Source organism: Equus caballus, chromosome 1 (assembly GCF_041296265.1).
Source record: "Equus caballus isolate H_3958 breed thoroughbred chromosome 1, TB-T2T, whole genome shotgun sequence".
Classification (NCBI taxonomy): domain Eukaryota; kingdom Metazoa; phylum Chordata; class Mammalia; order Perissodactyla; family Equidae; genus Equus; species Equus caballus.
In genome coordinates, this window is record NC_091684.1 from 6,933,553 (window position 1) to 6,953,357 (window position 19,805).

A 19,805-nucleotide genomic window follows, 5' to 3' on the forward strand; every position below is an offset into this window, starting at 1 on the left:
CACTGCTGAACATTCTGCACTGTGCAGGAGAGCCCCACAACAAAGCATCACCCGGCTGACAGTGCCCGGAGGGCCACCGCTGAGGAACCCGCATCTAATCTACAGCGAATCCGGCAGAGCTGATCTTCGTTGTCCTCTGTGTGATGACCAGTTCTTTGTTCAGGGCATAATCGGTCAAATACTTGAACTTCGTCTAAGCCTTTCATTCAGGAACACTAGTGGAGGCCTGCAAAGTGCCAGGGCCTTGCTGGTCTGAGAGGCAGAGGTCAATGTGATGGGGTCCCCAGACTGCAAGGAGGGGCCTTTCATAGGCCTGTGGTCTCAACTCAGTAAGAACTGAGAGTGTGGGGGAAGTGGCCTGCCCCTCTGTTTGTTGGGCCCCTGGGTTATAGAAACAACATGGACTCAGGAGTCAGGTAGATCAGGAGCCGGCTCCTGCCTGTATGTCTTATTTGCTGTGTGATGTTGAACAAGTAACATGACTTCGCTGAACCTCAGTTTCCTCCTTAAAGTGGATGCATAGACCTGAAGGCATCAGGTATAGTCCTCATGTACCAGCGGAGTACCTGGCGGCCCACACACCCGCTGGCTCCTGGAGCAGCAGCCCTGCGTCTTGCCTTTCCTAAGATGTGCTCTAGAAGGTTTCTGTGTTGGGTTCTCAGGCTCCCCAGGGTGGCCCAAACGGTCTGTGACAGCTGGGCTGGGCAGTGCAGCCAGAGCCTGTTCTTGTTCAGTTCTTGCATGCTGGTGTCTGTGACCGTGCCTCTCTGGGACCTCGCTCCAGTGCCAGGGCCCCACACACCCGATTCCTCCCACCTACTGTTTTCTTCTCGAACACAAGGGGAAAAGGCGAACACTGACTCACAAACAACATACTTAACTATATTTTCTTGCTTTAAGCTCAACCCTCAAGAAAGTTCTTCCATGTGCAATAAACAGCTGTGAATCTGCCTAATAAAGTGAAGGCATTTTCCCCCACTGGTGTTCCCCGAGAGCAATCATTGGCCACCTGCATCTTTTTAGTTGCATTTAATAATTCAGCCCAAGATGAATTTGCATGATTAACATAAAGCCTCATGATTTTATTTTCTTTCAGGATTTAAATACTGAAACAACCACCATTGTTTTCATTTTCAGAGGTTGTGATCAAAACACAAAACTTGATTCTAGAATGAATAATTCCTTTTTTTAAAAAAAAAATGTATGTTCAAACACCACTCTCCATAGAATCAAAGAAAAGAACTGCTAACACTGCCTTTGTAAAGGCAGGGAAACCCAGGCTCTTTTTATGGCTGGTGTTAACCCATTACAAGCAAGCCACACCTCAAACATTTCTCCTTTATGGTTTTCCCATAAAATGGTAGGGCCCACTCTCCCATGGCATCCATAACGGCTAACATAAATAAATTTATTTCAGTTCCTCATCTTAGGGCTCTCCACATTTATCTGATCAGGAGCCAGAATCTCCAATAAGTCTTTAAGAGAAAACAGCAATTCTCTTGGATTCCAATAATAGATTAATCGCGTCATCCTCAAAAAATAGTCAAAAGCCAAACCAAATAAGTTGCATTTGGAAACCCATCCGCCCGTGAAGTGGAGACGATGAGGTGTGTGTGTGAACGATAATTTGCGAAGCAGAAGAGGCAGCATCCATGGGTTTCGTGATGAATATAGTAAAGCAGGTTTGTCTAATGGGGAAACATGCATCACTATCAAAAGAAACGAATGTATCCCCACATGGAAAAGCAAGCAGGCTTTAATATCTGAGAAGCATTTCAAGCTGTGCCTGCCAGCAATTCTCCGCCTGTCTGATTTTCCTTAACATTAAAAGCCGACCTCACCTGTTTAAAAATAATTAGGAAGCAGGCAGTAGTAATTCTGGCTAAAAGTTTGTGCCGCCCGTGTTTGTGTGCGTGTTTCTGTTCCACTGACGCCTCTGTTGATGTTTCCGAATGCAGGAATCATGGTCAGTAAGGAAGCCGGCAAATGCGGACTCACGACGTCGGAGAGTGAAGTAGAACCCGCCGCCTGCCTGGCTCTGGAGATGAAATATGCCCTGGACCCCAACCGGCAGATTAAAAAGCGGAATAAAGCCCTGCAGGTGCGCTTTAAGGATATCTGTGAGGCGCAGAACGAGCAGAGGGACGCGCAGCTCCCTGCAGGACAGCTGGGCGAGAAGCGGGAGGCCAAGCCTGTGTCCTGCAGAGCAGCCTATCGCAAATACATGACAGTGCCCGCCCGGAGGTCCATCCCCAACGTCACCAAGAGCACAGGTGTGCAGACCTCGCCAGACCTTAAAAAGTGTTACCAGACCTTCCCTCTGGACCGCAAAAAAGGGACTCTCAAAAGCATCCCGGCTGCGGATGCCTTTAAAAGTCAAGACAATGGGTTTGTAATAGATGCGAAAGAGAAGAGTGAGGAAGGGCCCCGGGAGGAGGCCCGACCGTGGGGTGCGGGCCGGGTTCAGAAGACAGCGGCCTTGGTGTTCCATTCCGATGAACACATGAATGCGCTGGACCCGCCTGCTGGGGTCAACTGTGCAGAGCCGTGCAAAAACCCTGATTTGCACAGCTGCCGAGACACCCCTCTCCCAAATGCCACTCGGCCTCCCTCCCAAGAGCCTGATTACCAGCTGCATGGGAAAGCAAAACATGACAGGGCGACACCAGACGCTGAGGAACCCGCTGCGTCGGCTCATGGGAGGGTGTTTAAAACGGAGGTGGCCACTGTTTATGCACCCGGCCCCAGTGCAAAAGCCCCCGAGCCTGCCTTGTCAAACTCTGCCGCCGCGAGCGAGTGGTCCCTCTGTCCGGTGACCGACCAGGAGCGGAGGAGAGCCACACATCTCAATGGGCTCCAGGCGCCCCCGGGCACGGCTGTGGCCTGCTCGCCTCCAGTGCAGCGTTTGTCCCCCGAATGTAGCGAACAGCCCCCGCAGACTCCAGCCCCGCTGCTGGGGGAGGAGAACCAGCCTTGTCCGACAGCAGTCGCTGTGGGTGAAGAATGCCAACAAATCGTGCCTCATACAGAAGTGGTCGACCTGAAAGCACAGCTTCAGATGATGGAGAACTTGATCAGTTCGAGCCAAGAAACCATCAAAGTGCTCTTGGGGGTCATTCAGGAGTTGGAAAAAGGAGAAGCCCATCGGGAAGGGTATGTATGCTCATCTGTTTCTTATGAAGCTCTGCAGGCTCATCACCCCAGGGGTCCATCTCTAGTCCCCCAAAGCTAGGATTTCTGTGAACAGGCTAGAGTCTGAGGACAGAGAGAGCTCAAAGGGGTCACAGTATCTTATGACACTAGCCGTTGCATCCTCACTTTCAAGATTTACTTGCTGGTTAGCACCCATCTGCCTGGCCTGGAATTCAAACCATACTTAATATTTTGAATGAACTGACTCATCTTTCCTTTTTATCTCCTAGGACTAAAAGTTTATGATTTTGATGAAGTATAATAGATAGGCCAATCCAAACTATCTAATCTAAATAAGAAGCCACTTGCCTTTTAGGAATCATATTATGTAAGAGAAAAGAAAGAATTCAGATAGCATTTTGAAAAGTAGATGCTGACTTGTTTATATTACATCATTGGAATAAGGCTGATATGCAGGACCGTACAGGGGTTTACACAATCGACAAGATGTTTTTCTTTCCTTACGCGGAACTGCCAGCAGCCAGGCCCATCCTGAGACGAGCCCTGTCTGTATACATTTAGGAGAGAGAGGCCTTTCCCGCTGTTGCCCTGTGGGTCCACTTGGGTTGTAAAGGGAATGATCCCAAGTTAACAGCCAATACTGTTCAGCACTGATAACAGATTACTAAACTTGGTTTCCATCTTTTGAACTTGAAATTGTGCAGCAGCAAATTTAAAAACAAATGACCTAAAGCTAGGACATTAGTCTTGAGCCGCTTAGCTAGGAAGCTTCCTTGTGTGGGCCAGGCAGTGTGCTAGGCTGATACAAAACAGCCAGCACTGGGCTGGTTCCCTGCCTCTCGAAACAGTGCCCAAGGCTTGCTGGCCTTTGTTTAGACTGCCAGGCCTTCTCTTTCCCATTCCACCTTGAACTTCTCTGGAGTCCTCCAGCCCACGTTCTGGAGGTTGGATCTGAGGCGTGTTGCTTTGCCTCAAGTGATTAGCACCCTTCGCTGTGGGCCCCTACCCCTGGTTAAGTAAGCTGGCATCCAGCATGTACCTACACCAAGAAATGCATTGTCAGGGCAGCAAACCACCCCATGCACAGTTTCCTCAAGAGGATTGTTGTGGCTGAGTTACACAGTGTTTGTATATTGCCAACAACAGGAGGAAACAACCTCTGCATTCCAGGGCAGGAGTGAGGCTTAAGCCTGGCTCCAGAGGCAAGGTGCCTGGTGCAGGGTCTGCCCTTGGCTTCTGGCTTCTCCAGCTTTGTGCACAAAGCTCCCACAAAGGGAGTTAATTCTCAATACCCCCTGCCTCCTATTTATATAGTATTGTTTGCAATCCACAGTATTAAGCAAAAAGAGTTGCTAACCAATCATAAAATAAACTAATAGGAGATCAGTAGTAACCTAACATTATAGAATGTTTCCAAAAGGCCTTGTTCAGTCTTGGGTTTACATCTCCCATTTTCATCCCATTTCAGTCATTTAGACTTGAACATGTACATATCCAAAAGCAACACACTAAGGTGGGTCTACAAGGAGTTTCTTGATCAGTAGACCACATTCCCAGGGAAAAATTAAAAGCCCAAACAGGAACCCGATCACTGACTTTGATATAGCTGGTAATGACTTAAACCAGACAGCAAAACAGCAAGATACCCACATCACCAGTTGGGAAATAAAGTCCACCAAATGGTGTAAAACCAATGCATTTGCTACTGTGCATTGTGCCCAATAAGAACCTGCAAAGCCTAAACACTCACCAAGACCCGTGAAAGGAGAGCCAGGTGACATATGGAGGCTCCTTCTTACACTCTTAGGACAAGTGTGGAAATGTGTTTTAAATGGGATCCCCTGAGTTCTCTGAGAGTGTACAGTCTAGCAAAGTGGTTTTGTGTTTAGTAAGACATGTCTAGCTGGGAATTCTGGCTTTGAGGACTGGGCAAGGGCTGTACCTCTCTGTGCCTCATTTCTTCACCTGTAAGGTGGAGATGATTGCCCGTCCTGCAAGTGGAGGCAAGGATGATATGGGTGACCTCCTCATCCATTTAGCCAGTGCCAGGTGCATGTGACTGGGCTGCTGCCTGCCAGAGGTGTGAATGTTGGTCTTGCTGGTCAGCATGTCAGGGTCTGGAGAACACTTGGCAGCCCCATGTCTGAGTCCAGCGTAATGAATGTCCCAACCCCCGCAGCACACAGCCTCCACCCAGTGCTGTCCCTGAAAGCCCTGAGCTGCTCTGTCCAATACAGTGAGCACTAGCCATATGTGGGTATTGAAATTCAAACTCAAATTAATTACAATTGAAAATTCAGTTCTTCTGTCGCACTGGCAACATTTCAGGTGCTCAAGAGCCACATGTGGCGACTGGCTGCTGCACAGGGCAGAGAACATTTCCATCATCAACCCAGCATCCCCAAAACATGGCACAGTGCCTGCCTCCTAGCCATTGAGGCCTGAGCACCTTAGATCAAGGCAAAGGATGACATTGCTTTAAAATCAATCCCTGTTGTTGCCTGCACACGACAAGCTCACAATAGAAAGGCAGGTCCTTATCCTGATGAATCCTAAAAACCTTCGTTTTCACCTCTCTCTGAGCCCTCTGGACTCAAAGAATCAAGTGGTTTCAAACGCCAAGGCCACCTTGAAGGTGACCTCTCCTGATCAATGCATAATTTGGCTAAAATTCCAATTTCCACTACTATTTTCCATGTGAGAACACAGGGAAGACAACAGCCTCAGAGGTGGGCAGATAAGAAACAAGCTCATTCTTCATCCCATCCCCAAGTATCTGCGTCCAGTGCAGTCACAGGGAGTGGGGAGAGGTGTGCTGGCACATCCTTAACAACTGGCCCTGGAAGGAGGGGGAGTAACATGTGCTGATTTCAGTGGTGTAAATACTGCTCCCGTGGCCAATTTCAACCAGCTCACAAAATTCTGAAAATTTACCATTCTGCTCCTCTGAGCATCAGACCGATTCCTTGAATGGTATGCTCCACGACCGTGACTTTAGAAGGAAGAGTTTACAGGACTTAATTTATGTACTTGATCTGAGCTGGGAAATAGGGGTTTTAGTAAAATGAGGAACTCACAGGACTTATTTTATGTACTCAAACTAAGCTAGGAAATAGATGTTTTTATTGCCTCTTATGGTAGAAAACAGGAAAACTCACTCTACTTTATGGAGATTGTTGTGTAGTCATTATGTAACATGACAAAGAATTTCATGACCAAGTTAAAATATCAATAGAGTTTTCCTTGGAAAATATTCTAAAGTTGAAAAGTTAGTCAGAGTAGAGAATGCTCAGAAGCTGGGTAAAATCAATTTCTCTCCCCACCCTTCACCCTCAATAAAGCATGGAGGGGCCTGCTTTGTAGAGAATTTTACCTGCATTAAGGGGACTCCTGGTGAGGGAAGGTGTCCGTCTGGTGTGCATCGCGGAGCGCATGACTTTGAATCCCAGTGACAAGTCTTGCCCTCGAATGCACATCACATTGTAGGCTTAAGCCAGGCTGGGTGAGGCCACAGGCCTGCTCTTGTGTATGATGTTAGGACAGAACTAGGAAAGGCAATAATCTTGGAGCTTGGCTAGTGGCCGTGGGCCAAATTATGTTTCCCGAAGCATACTGAATGTATTAACTCTATAATAAGACTTTTTTTCTTCTCACTATTTGCTTATTTGTTTATGCAAACTCACTATTGAGTTTGTGCAAACTGCATGATTAAGTTTGCCAGGCGAGCTCTTTACAGTAGTTCTTACTCTGTGCATAGGAATTTCTGTGTTGCCAACCACGACCACTTTCACTAGCTTCCAAATTATTTTTCCTAAGAGCCTCTTTCATTAATCTCATTTGCTTATGGAGATTTCTGGAAGGCCTCAGCAGAGAAAGGTTCCAGCTTAGGCAAGTTACTTAAGCTCAGGGAGCTTCCATTTCATCTTCTATCAAATAGGGATGGTAGAAGCTCAAAAGATGGTATCTACAAAGCTCCTAGCAATAACCAAGACACACTGGGCACTGAATAAAGGACATTTCCTACTAGGAGCATTTCAGTAAGATGCATTCTGTGAGTAGTTAGACATGTAAAAAGTATTCAAAATCATGCCTTTAGTCCCTTATAAAACGTCTGGGCAATTCACTCAAATGGCTTGCTTTATGCAGGGCAGCAGCATTTGATCACTCTGCTTGCGTGAATGCCAAGAAATTACCCTGCTTATTTCAGAGCTCTCCGGATTGTTGTTCTCTCTTCGCAGGAAGTTCAGGGTCACACAGACTACCTAAATAAGCCACTCATATAGTCGTTGAAGGCTGAGAACCAGGCAAATGAGGCACTGAGTTTCAAAACCCAACCAATTTTTGTCAACAGTCATAATTCCCCAGAGCATCCATGGGTTGCTGGGCAGCAGAGCCTCCGACCCACGGGCTGCAGGGCTGCAGTGCTCACGGTGCGTGCTCACCAGCAACTGTGATGTGGCACCTCCAGGGGAAGATGGCTGTTTGCCACTAAGATGCTGCACCCCACACATTTAGTGTCTTGATGGGTTCATTGGCTGGCGATGGCCTAATGAGACTCTGCTATTCAGAGAAGACCTGAGAACAACATGAGAAGCTTTTTCCGAGCTGTCAAGCACAAGCGCAGGATCTGCCATTGCCCAGAGTGAAGGAGGTTCTTTCATTGGTCAGGTCTCTCAGCATCGGCCGGTATTACCTGCAGGGTTGGGTGTCGGGGAGGAAGGCAGGAGCAGACAACTGGACCTTAAATGTGACCAATAAGTAGAGATGAAATCATGAAGCTCCGGGGGCTCTGTGGCTGCACGGAGACAGACCAAATGGGAGACTACCATTTAAAAGAAGAAAATCCTAAATAACAAACCCACCCAGGAGCCCGGTAGCTTGCAGGAAAGGGCTGTGAATCCAGCGATGCAGTCTCCCATTAGTCCCTGCAACCCCCTCACGGGTCCTGTTCCACCACACTGAGAAAGGGGCATTTCTCCATGGTGTGAGGCCCAGGGCACACAGTGATAGAAAACTAAGCCAAAGGCATCACCGTGAGATCAGAGGCCTTTGAGGGCAGCACTCACAGAGGCTTTGATAACAAAGGAGACAGGAAAAAAGGTCTGAGGGACGAGTTAACTCAAACCCAATGTGGCATCTCGTACTCATGCTTGTTCAGCTTCGTTCTCCTTTTAATGACTAAAACCAGGAGGAGAGCCACGGAGTGGGTGAAGAGCCCTGTGTGGGACACACATGTGGAGGTCAGGGCTCAGGTTCACAGGATGTGTGTTTGTTGGAAGACCTCAGAGTCCGTTTCTTATATGGCACATGTCAGCACACTTTGTCTGCAAAGGGCCAAACAGCAAATCTTTAAGGCTTTGAGAGCCGTAAAGTCTGTTGAAGGAACTCAGCTCTGGCACTATATCATGAAAGGAGTCACAGACAACACATATACAAATGAGTATTGCCGTGTTCCCATGACACTTCATTTACAAAAACAGACAGTAGCCGGAATCTGGCCACGGGCCGGAGTCTGCCAACTTCTGCGACGTGGTCTTGTAAATGTAGTGACCACATTTATACTCAATGGAAAACCAGGTCAGAATATGGGTGCAGGACAATCCCAGGTGTGTGACTGCCACACAAACAGGTGCATCATTCATTCCCACGTTCAGAAGGCTTCTGTCAGGGTTTCCTAAGTGTGGGCACTGTGCCAAGCAATGAGGGATACAAGTCAAATGAACTCAGGGCCACTTCTGAAGAGCTCCCAGGTCACTGACATTCGGTTTGCTCAAGCCTACCCTTAATTGTTCATCAGTCCATATAACCTTCAGGATTCTGCTTTGGAATGCTGTGTGTGTGTATTATAAACATATATGTAATTTATATGTATCATGCATACATGAAAGCATTTCATGAAAACATGAAAAAGGTCTCACTCTCCCACCAGCAGTAATAAGAGGTCATCATCACAGCACGTATTTGTGTGATGTGACCGCATTCACCTAGATACTGATGCAACATAGACAGAAATTAGGTACTTGCTTTATCTTCTGTCCTTATATTGACAAATCCCTCCGAATCAGGCCCTCTTCAGAAGGACCTGTCAGGGGGTGAGAAATCTCTCTGAATTTTCTCTAATTACCCATGCCCAAACGGAATAAATACTGCATCACAATTACAGAGAGAGCATAAGGGGACAATTTAATTTCTTTAAGTCACAGAGCAGTAAGAACCAACATGGAAAATGTGCACCACTGCAGCAGCCAGGACATGAGCATGGGAATCACCAAGGTCCCAGCATGAGATTCTGACGATGAACTTTCCAGAGCCCCACTTGGAGGGCTGAGGGGACAGCTGGGCACAGTTAGGGGATCTCATCTCAGTTTGGCTGGGCACCCTCTAGAAGGATGATTGGGTTACTCTTGCCAAAACCTACGCACTTAATTGAGATCAAAGTCTTCCACCTGGTTAGCCAGGAATGGCCAGATTTCGAAGAGGAGAGGTGGATGGCATTCGTCTCACTAGCCTCTGTGGTTCTGCAAATGATCCTTGTGGATCTTCTCTGGAAGGTTGTATGCTGCCTTCCCCAGCATCTGGCAGGAGGCATCACAGAAAAGCAGAGCATGTGAGCAGCAAGGGATGCAGCGCTCAGCAGCGAAATCAGCAGCAGAAAGGTCCTCTTCCCTGCCAAACGCACTCCTATCCCTTATCGGTCCCTATTTGAATTGGATGAAAACGTCAGCACTTCACTTTCTAATGTTCTTGATAATCAGTTTCAGTGTCTCTCTCTGCACATGGGTTGTAACCCAAAACATTCAAACACATTCCAGCCAGCTGACGGAGGTCTGCCTCCCGTGCACTTCGCTTTTCCATTTTCCGAGAATGAGATGCAGGAGAGGAGCAGAGTGGAACAGCCTGGCTCAGCTCAGCCAGCCCTGAGTTGGCAACTGTACTGGGCCCTTGTCCCCGCTAACTGTGCGTGGGTGGGGTCATTAACCTCTCTCAACCTCAGCTTCTTACTGTGTAAAAGAGAGCTACAAAAACCTGCCTCATGGGCTTCTTTTGGAGATTAAGTGAAACACAGAAGACAAGGCTCTCAATCTCGGACTGTGTTCGCACTCAGTAAAAGTTACATCCTTGCAGGCTACTTTGTTACTGAGAAGCAGCCTTCCAAGTGCTAAATTGCAACGAGGACAAGCAAGGGAGCAAGCTTGAACACCTCCAGAGAGATTTTCTTGCTTTATTATATAGGCTGGTTTATTTTGAAGGGTTCGGAGGAGTTGAGGATTACAGAATGGAGACATCAAGCTTTGTTCTCTTGTTCTCGTTTTCAGAGAAAAGTACAGGGCAAGTTTATTTGGCGTCACGGACAGGGCTGCTGATATGGAGTCAGGAAATACGGGTTTAGTCTTAGCTCATCTCGCCGAGCTCTCCGAGACTGTCTGGGCTCCACGCTTCCATAGGAAAGGAGGACAGTCCAAATGAGAGGAGGGACCTCAAGGCTCCTTTCTGCTCTAAGAACAACTTTCCCAGAGATGTCTAACAACATCATAATTTCAGCCACTGCCTTAAAATACTTGTAAAAAGTGTACAGAGAGAAAGGAAAAAAACCCAACACAATCCTCTCTACAGAAGGCCGCAATAAATGCGTACATGATCCCACTGTTAGGTTTTCTTTTTTCCTCCCGACACTTTGTCCATTGCTTCTCTCTTCTACTGCTACACCTGCTGGAGTTGGCCTTGTCCTTCTAGGTTGCAATCCTTTGAATAGTTCTCAGGGAAACCATTTTGTTTTTCCTTTTCTGTTGCCACTCATGGCTTTTATATATTTGTGATGAAATATTCAAGTTCTAAAGTCTAAGTTTTCATGCTTTATGATTTTGAAATGAAAGCACACATCATATACTTTCTAGCTTTTTCTTCATTTAATGCACAGCGTCATGGTGAACTTTTTCTATAGCTTATATTTACATAAATTTGTAAACGCTATTTTTAAGTTTTGGAAAAATAATAAGCTTTTCTATCCTTAATATGAAAAGTGAAGCAAACATATTTGTAACACTATAAAACACATTCCAAATACTCGCTTTGGGCTTCATGTAGGTATCACACATACTTGAAAATGTAATTTAAATAATCTTCCTGTGCAGCATGTTAAAATAGCTTTCAAATACCTCCCCGGCCTTTTAAGTTGGCAGATGAATGCCAGCCTCACCACCAAGCCACTGGGCAATTGAGACAACCCATTTGCAGATGAAATGAGCAATTCAAGGCATGACGTGAACGTTTATGGAATTTATGGATTTGTGTCCCAGAATTCAGATTTTTTAAAAAAGAGATGCCATGCAAGTTCTAGTTTTCAAATACTTTTTAAAATCCTGTGCAATTTCTGCTAAGCTATGCAAAAATGCTTTGAGCTCTATTTCCCATTGGATCCGTGGGAGGGTTCCATTGGGGTGTCTCTCGGCACAGCATCTACAAAGCTCATCTATTTTGAGCACCTCCAATATGCTGGCCATTCTGCATTGTCTTATTTAATCCTGAAAATAACACTGTGAGGTAGAATTATCTCCACGAGGACACTAAAACTTGGATATGCTAAGCAGCATTCTCCAAGGTCAAAGGCTGCTGAGAAATGGCAAAGACAGAATTCACATCTAGACCCGTCAGGCCTGAGCACCCATACCCTCCCTTCTCTGAAAATGGGAAACCTGTAAGTCTGCACAGAATTAAAAAGCTGGTGTTTTTGTTGCTACTGCAAATCTGGGTTCTTCCTTTGACTGGAAGGGGCTGAGAGGCTCCTCGCCCAGACCTGGTAAGGTCTATGCGACTTTATGTTCTGCAGAAAGCAGACTTCTGATGCTAGAGATAGCAGAAACCACCTTTTGAAGGGCTCCCAGTAATAAAGTATGTTTTTAAGGATTCATAATCAGTGAGAGGAATCCCTTCTTTGAGGTAATTTTAGAAAAATCAAAGCCATTGATCTTGAAGTCTAGGGACCTGAGTGCCAAGCAAAAAAATCTATCCATGAGCAGCCTTCCTGGGGAAAGCACCTCAGGGCCCTCGCGCACTATCCGTAATGTGAGTGGCTCATCGAGTGACCACCACGAGTCCCTCTGGCTCTGCCTTCCTCAAATTTAGGTCCAGGTTCATGTGAACAATGAGTTGAAGGGAAGTTTTCAATTCAACATAAAAATAAGCATGCATGTATTTTAAAGGCCAGATATGAAAGGACATTTATGAGAACTAGGTAAAGATGACCTAAAATCGTTCCTAGGTAAAGTTCCTAGGTAAAGATGATCTAAAATGGGCATAGTTGGGCCAAAAACGGAGTAAAATTTTTTCCATCAATATCTCACTGGTTACAGCACTAGATTATCTTCCCAAAAAAGTCTCATAGCCAGACATCAAGAATTTCATAAATGATGACACCAAAACTTAAAAATTTTAATCTTCAGCTACAAGAACTCTGAAGCTTTTGTTTAAAAACCAAAAGAAAGGTACAATGTCAGGCTTTCAAAACAAAGCACAAAAGCTTCATGAACAGTAAGTTCTGATTTAAAACTGTTAAGTAAACTGCTCTAAAAACATACATCAAAAGAAATGATAAATCAACAATAAAAGCCTCTGTGGAGGTTACCACTGGAACCACTGGCGAATGCACAACGTTAATGCCTTCAAATTAAAACCTCTGTCAGTGAGACGATATGTGACAGTACTGGTGCTGGAGAAAGATGGCAAGCCAGAGGAAAATCTGTTCTAATAGATTGTACTCACATTCCTGTTTTCATTCTAGTTTGGTAGCCAGTGCCACCAAAATTCATTTTCATTAATTTTCAATGAATTATAGCTTAAGCTTTATCTCTCCTCCAGGAAAACAAGTTAATCAACTCAGCCTCAGCTCAGCCCTAAAAAGTTGTTGTCCTTATTAATAGCCACCCCCAGTGCCCTCTGGGGTGAGTGACTTTTTTCTCATTATTGTCATCATTTTGCAACATGGTGTCTCCTTGATTTCAGGAAAGTATGAGAGAAACTGTGAGCTTTGCCTGGTTTGTAATATAACTAGGTAGTTCACACACAAAATAATATTTACTCTCGTCCCCAATTTTTACATACCATGATTTTATATTATGGAAATATGATTATAAAACACTAAAGAAAAAAGTCCTGCCCTAATAATAGTGTTCCTCTCTGTGTCTGTGTCCAAATCCCCATGTATTTCTGACAGTAATAATAATGTCTATGCAGTAATAATAATATATTCTACCTTCTTCCTCCTGTGTGGCTCTAGGTAAAGGGAAGCAGGCAGGGAGATGGGGCAGGGCCTCAGGGCGAGGCTCAGACAACAAGCAGCGCTGCTGAAGGTGAGGCAGAAGGCTGACGGAGAAAGCAAGGGGGGCCACCTGACTCCTGCTAACTCTCAGGGGACGAAAGGCCACACGGGCTTGAACCTCCACACTAGCCGGGGTGCTCTACCACTAAACACCATTGTTGTTTCACTTTAATTCTTTGTAATGAAAACAAGCATTAAAAGCTTCCCTAACAGCCAGAGCCTCCCCAGAATTATAGTGTCACCACAATTGGGGAGCTGCTAGGCCAAGAGAAGTTAATTTGTCAACACCGTCTAAAGAAAGCCACCGAGTTCATTATTTATAGGGTGTTTCTCACTGAAATGCATTCACCAGGATTGCTTCCGGGATAGAGAAGTGACATTTCCTGGGGGTGCGGAGGGAGCTGGTTTAGGTGCAGACGAAGCCATTTATTTTAATAACTGGGTGTGGGAAGCGGAAGACGACTGACCTTTTCCACTTGTTTGGGGAAATTTAAGATGGGATCATGGTAATACCTGTAGACAGATGTTCTCACCGGATCCAGCTGGGAACATCACAAAGCTGAGCACCCTATTTTTCTCTTGAGAAGCATGAGGCTATGGTATCAGTTAACTCAGCAGGATACTCTCACAGAGTCTACATTCATTCATTCATTCATTCACTCATTCATTACTCAAAAAATATTTCTTGAGCATCTGCTATACCTAAGTCCCCGAGGTGGGCACTGAACATTCAGGAACAAACAGACAAAAATCTGTGCCCTCATGGTGCTGGCATTCTGTTGGGGGAGAGAGACTAAAAGCAAAATAATAGCTAAAGTCTATGGCATGTTCCATGGTGATCAGTGTTGTGGAGACATTTAAAGCAGAGAAGGGACGTAGGGCGCTTACTTCCTATGAGTTATGAAAGAAACAGATATTCATGAGGCACACCTCAGGGCCTGCTCTGTGGAAGGCACTGGACTGAGTGCCAGGATTGGGAAGATGAATGAAGATGTGTTTATGGCCACCAACAGGCTCTCAGTCACGCCTAGAAAGACACCTCTATTTGCTGTCATCAGTATCCACTGAGGAAAGGTCTGCCAGAGAGCCACAAACAGGGTGCTGGGAATTTGCCAGAGGAAGTGCTGAGCTGCCTATGAGAGAACAGAGAGGTTGGGCCAGAACCAACGATGTTGGTTTGAATGAGCATAGAAACAGTCCAATGGAAGGAGTGCTACTTCTCAAAGTTATAGACGTCTAGTCCCTTAATATAGAAGCAATTCTCCATCTTGGAAACATATGTCCTCTAGACTTTAAGTGTCATGAGGGCAAGATCTATGTTTTATTCATCCTAGCAACTACTCCCTAGCAAAGGGCCATGCATAGAGCTGACACACAGGAAGCATGGTGATGGCCAGTTAGTTATTTTGGCTAATTTATAGCAAAGTCCTTTAAGATCTATAATTAGAACACTAAGTAGAAATAACCAGGATGACTAAAAATTATCCTGATGTGTTTAATGAGATAACACAGGGTTTAAATATAGAGCTAGTTCTTCAAGAGTCAATATCTCAATTGCTAGCTTACGGAGAAGGAGATTGTATAATTTTGAGAACTTCACTCTCCAGTGGAAAAAATTAAGGGTATGACAAATGGGAAGAAGAAAGACCCACCTCAGCTTATGAACAGGTTGTGCTCTAAAACATCATTTCTAAGTAATTTGTTTGGACCTCCGCAAACTTTCCAACAAGCTAAAATTATACATGGTGTTGGAGTTCCCAGGCTAGCCATCACATTTTTTCAGCTGCATTGAGACTCAACTAGACAGTGCCATAAATCTCACCATCATGTTGGTAGAGGGATGTTCCTTCTGAGTTTTGACACGGGGTTCCCTTAGTGGAGTCAACCAGGACGACTCCTTTTTATATAAGGAATGTTTAGAACATACACATTCATATTGAGGAGGATCACATGAGTGTGTGTGGAAAAGAAGAAGTGTACGGTGTACTTCAGTGTCAGTGAGAGCCCCTTCCTCCAAGAAGTCCTAGATAGAGGAAACCAAGAGTTAATGGGACTGGCCTCACATCTACAGGCAAAAGGGCAGAAGAGAAAAACCAAGTCATATAATAAATAAAAATTCTCTAAACACAAATGATTCGGTGATGATACTAAAGCAACTCTAATGTAGGCACTGCTATACCATATTCAAGGCACTGAGCAGAGAACATGGAAGGAAGTCCTTTAAAGTTTTATTGAAATGTCAAGTAAGAGCTGCTAAATTGCACTGGAACAGAGATCAAACCAACCCTCATAGATCTAGTGAGACAAAATTACTTTCCCAATTAATGTTTTTTTCATTTGCTCTTTCATTCATCATTTCATGCATCCACAAACCTTTATTGCCACCTCTCCTGTAACTGGCACGCCAGACGTTAGCTGGGCAAACAAAACTATGAAGCACGCCACGACAATACTGAATGATGAGTGTTCTGGTAGGGAAAGTTATTGACAGCTGGCCAAAAGGCACCTGAAGGGCAGTTGATGGTGCTACTCCTGCAAACACTAAGGCTTCAAAACCAGGAGCCCACTTAGACTCTCCTGAGGCAGGGGTGCTGCAAAGAATTGGGGTGGGGGGGGTCACTGTTACTTTGTGTTTTTCAAAACACAACCTCAGTTTTCAAAACAAACAAATTGCTTTGTCTGCTTGGGGATCCAAGGCCACTAATGAACACAGAATTGCTCAGCCTAACATAGCAAGTTGGCCACTGGCTAAAAGGCAGCTCCTTTCAGCTCCTGGGAGAAAGGAACTGGTCCTCCCATTGCCAACGAAGGCCAGTACTGCCTTTTATTGACCAATGGGTAATCTTGGTGTTTGTTAGGAAAATCGACTTCATATTCTTATAACAAACTTAAATTAGATGTTCCCCAATTCCTGGCATTTAACCACTCAAGTGCTTAAAAGAGAATAGTTGAGTTACCATGGATATATGGGGAATTCACGTTAGCTAAATTCACGTTAGCTCCTGAACAGCTGATACATGAAATAACTACACTTCCGGGGCATAACCTGGCAAATTCCTAGTGAGAACGTAGCCTTAGGAACAAGACAAAACTACTGCCGGGGGTGGCCTTCAAACATAGGAGGGGGTCACTGAAAACAGGTGACTTTGACTACTTTTTGAAATTTAATTTCTCCCCACAACAGTAATGGTATCACTTTATGCCTCTAATTAATGCCACTTTGAGACTATTAAGTGAAAAACCCCTATAAGATGCTGACATAAATGATGGCTTAGTTATCATGAAGGGACAGCTGGAGCAAAAACCTGGACTAGAATGCAGAAGACAAAAACGGTTTTTGGCACCCAGTGAGAAAGCCAAAGGAACAAGAGAGATCAGAATTAAGAGAATAAATTAAACAAGTGCCTAGAATTATCACTGGGAGCAGAGACTGTGCCGTGTTCTTTTGTGCAGCAACCACCATCTCTAGCTGAGGGCTTAACATGTACCTTTGAGTTAATGCAAAATGACAATTCCAATACCCTATGTAACTCGTGTTTTGACGACTGCAATTAAAGGATCACGCCCTGATTTTAGATTACCCAAAATGCCGTTCGCTTACGTGGTAGAAACTCTAAACTTGCTGAAAATCAACATGCCATTTAAAAAACCAGCAAATTAGTAACCAGGTCACTCGCACTGGGTCACCCTGCACTCGGTGCAAAAGTGAAACGCTGGAAGAGGGGCCCGCAGCAGCTGCATGCTAACACACCTGTGATGGTAGCTCAGAGAAGAATGCTTTTCTGAAATCTAAAACCAAACACCCCATCCACAGTTATTCAAGAAGGCAAGAAGAGAATTTCCAATTGAGAACTTAAGATCTTACAGAGAAAATAGTGTTGTGGGGCTGTGGCAGTAGAAACAGCACATTAAAGTCAATCCAATAATCCAATGTAATTACTATTAAATACCATAGAATTAATTTCCAGTTGCCAACCATTCTCCTCTGAGATGCTTATAATTTTGCTGGACTTTGCTGCTTCTGATAACAGGCACAGTAAGAAATGTATTTTTTTTTTCTCTCCTGACTTTTTTCACCAAATATTTGGGGGGCGTGGGGGGGACTCGGGGGAGGAGGACTCAGAGTTGTTAGTCCTGATTCTCAGGCCCCATCTTCAAGGTCTCAGAGACACTGAGCAGCTTGGATATGTGGCCAGGAAGAAAGCTTCTGGTGACCTTTCTCTGACATTTCTCAGCATCCTTTCCTACCACCTAGGGCCCTGCTGTCTTAGATCTCCCTGTGATGTGTTCATGAAAAAGCAGATGCTGTCTGTCACTCCTGTCCCCTGCTCTTCGGTCCCTGCCTCCCAGGACACAGCCGTGGTATAGCTCAGGCTGAAGCTGGCAGTCATCCTTCTTCCTTTATCATTCCCACGGCTTTCTTATAAGAACTGCTACACCAGCTCTGCCACGTGCCTTCCTTCTTTATTGTTATTGTTGTTGCTGTTAATTCCACTCCCCATTGCCTCTTTTGCTGTGATTGGCAACAGGAATAACTGAAAACTTTCATACCCAAAATTATCACTGATGTTGTCTTTTTTATATAAATATACAAAAGTATATTTTTATTATCAGGAATTTTTTATAAAGACAACTAAAGAATTGGAGCAGATTATTGCAAAGAAGCCTCAGGTAGCTAGAAAAAGTGATAAACTGCATGCTGAGTTAAACTTGAGAATTCCAGGCCGCTAAAGAAAGGGGGCCCTGATGTTTTCTTCGAATGGGAGTACCCCGAGTAGAGTTCCATGCTGTCTTCCTAAATGACACTCATTTTACTTTCTTTAAAGTAGAGCAAGTTCTTGTGAAGAAATCTGATTCACTATGAAGCAGAAATGGAAATGACTCTAAAACTGGACTCCACCAAAACCACCTTGTGAAATTAGCTTGTCCAAATCCCTTCTGCTTCAACAAATCAGGCACAACTCCTCCTCCTCGTGCTTTCACAGAGTCTATGCTCTTTACATCCCCCTTTGAATTTCATTACTCATGTCTACTTGGCTACCCTGACCCATTAATGTCCAAAGGGCATCAAGCGAGGAGAGGTTGAAGGTCCTGGAATTGGTCCCTGGATTAGAACTGTGGGATAGGGGCCAAGAGGGTCAACAGGAGAGAAAAGAAAAAGTACTGAAAGACAGCACCATAGACTCTTGGTTCTGGTGCTGTCCTTGGTGCTGAATATTTTACTCATTCCCACGGCTTTCTTATAAGAACTGCTACTAGAAAATACAGACAAATGGCAAGTAACTGTAATGGGACAATAAATAATGATGTCTACAAAAAATAATGCATTAAAAATCCATATTTATAATAAGCGTGCTTATCACTGAGCTCCAAAGGGGTTCGTACTGGGAAAAAAGTAAGGACCAGAGCTTTTCAAAATTTATACTTTTCATTTGCTTTTTGCACTTACTTGGAATTTTTTCATTAGATTTATCTGTTATTGGGCTTCAATATGAGAAGGCAAAGACTGACTCTATTAGTTGGTCAAGTGTATATTAACCAAACACTTAGGGTGTACCAGGCATTGTGACAGGACCAGGATGATAAACCTATATTAGGTATAAGCTCTTCAAAACAAAAAAGAAGAGAGCTTTACAACAGTAGCAATTAACTGCAAGACAAAAAAAAGTCTAATTTTTCACTGAGATGTTCTTCCTCTGCAGCTTTTACATCAATAATCTAAGCTCTCTCTTCTCCAAACTTTTAATCACGAAAGATCTCTAGCCCTGCTGTCACTGGAGAAGTATCTGCTCCAGCATTTCAGAGTTTTTGGATTGCTCCTCTTTGTGGCAGTGGAAATCTAGAAAGATAATCATTCTAAGTATTGGCTTTATGACTTGCTTCCAATTGAGAAGGAAAAAATAGGGAAATTCCATCACAGCACTTTATGTTCCCCGTCCTATAGAAAGAACTTATCTGTTTTGTCTGCATTTGGAGAACATATTCATTTAGATGCTGCAACACAATTATTAATGTGACCACAAAACTATCAGTGAAGCCAAACCCCCACAGCTTGGAAGCTCCAAAGACTATTAGATGGATTATCAAAGCAATAAGCACAATGGATTACATAGTTTAAGCTCTCTACTGGGAACATCCTCATGCTTAATAAAACTTTGGCAGGCATACCTTGATTGACATTAGCTGCTGGAGGCAGCCTGGAACTTGACCACATGACGCAAGGGCAATACTTTAAATTTCACCCTCAAATTAATCTCTCGTTGACCTCTATTTCTATAAACTACCTTTATGGAGTCCAAACATTTGAATCCTTTAAAACACAAGAAAGGTCCTAAAC

General features: G+C 44.5%; 2 protein-coding genes across 4 annotated transcripts in view; one reads left to right on the forward strand and one right to left on the reverse strand.

Annotated features, from left to right (window-relative positions):
- DOCK1 (dedicator of cytokinesis 1) overlaps nt 1-19,805 on the reverse strand; it is a 503,869-nt gene that overhangs the window by 260,177 nt on the left and 223,887 nt on the right. The window lies entirely within an intron of this gene.
- INSYN2A (inhibitory synaptic factor 2A) overlaps nt 1-19,805 on the forward strand; it is a 59,597-nt gene that overhangs the window by 17,728 nt on the left and 22,064 nt on the right. For both annotated transcript variants that reach the window (XM_023637117.2, XM_070252584.1), the window contains exon 2: nt 1,959-3,153. In XM_023637117.2, coding sequence (XP_023492885.1) covers nt 1,964-3,153 — 1,190 coding nt within the window. In that variant the 5' untranslated portion in view covers nt 1,959-1,963. The remainder of the gene's footprint in view (nt 1-1,958; nt 3,154-19,805) is intronic.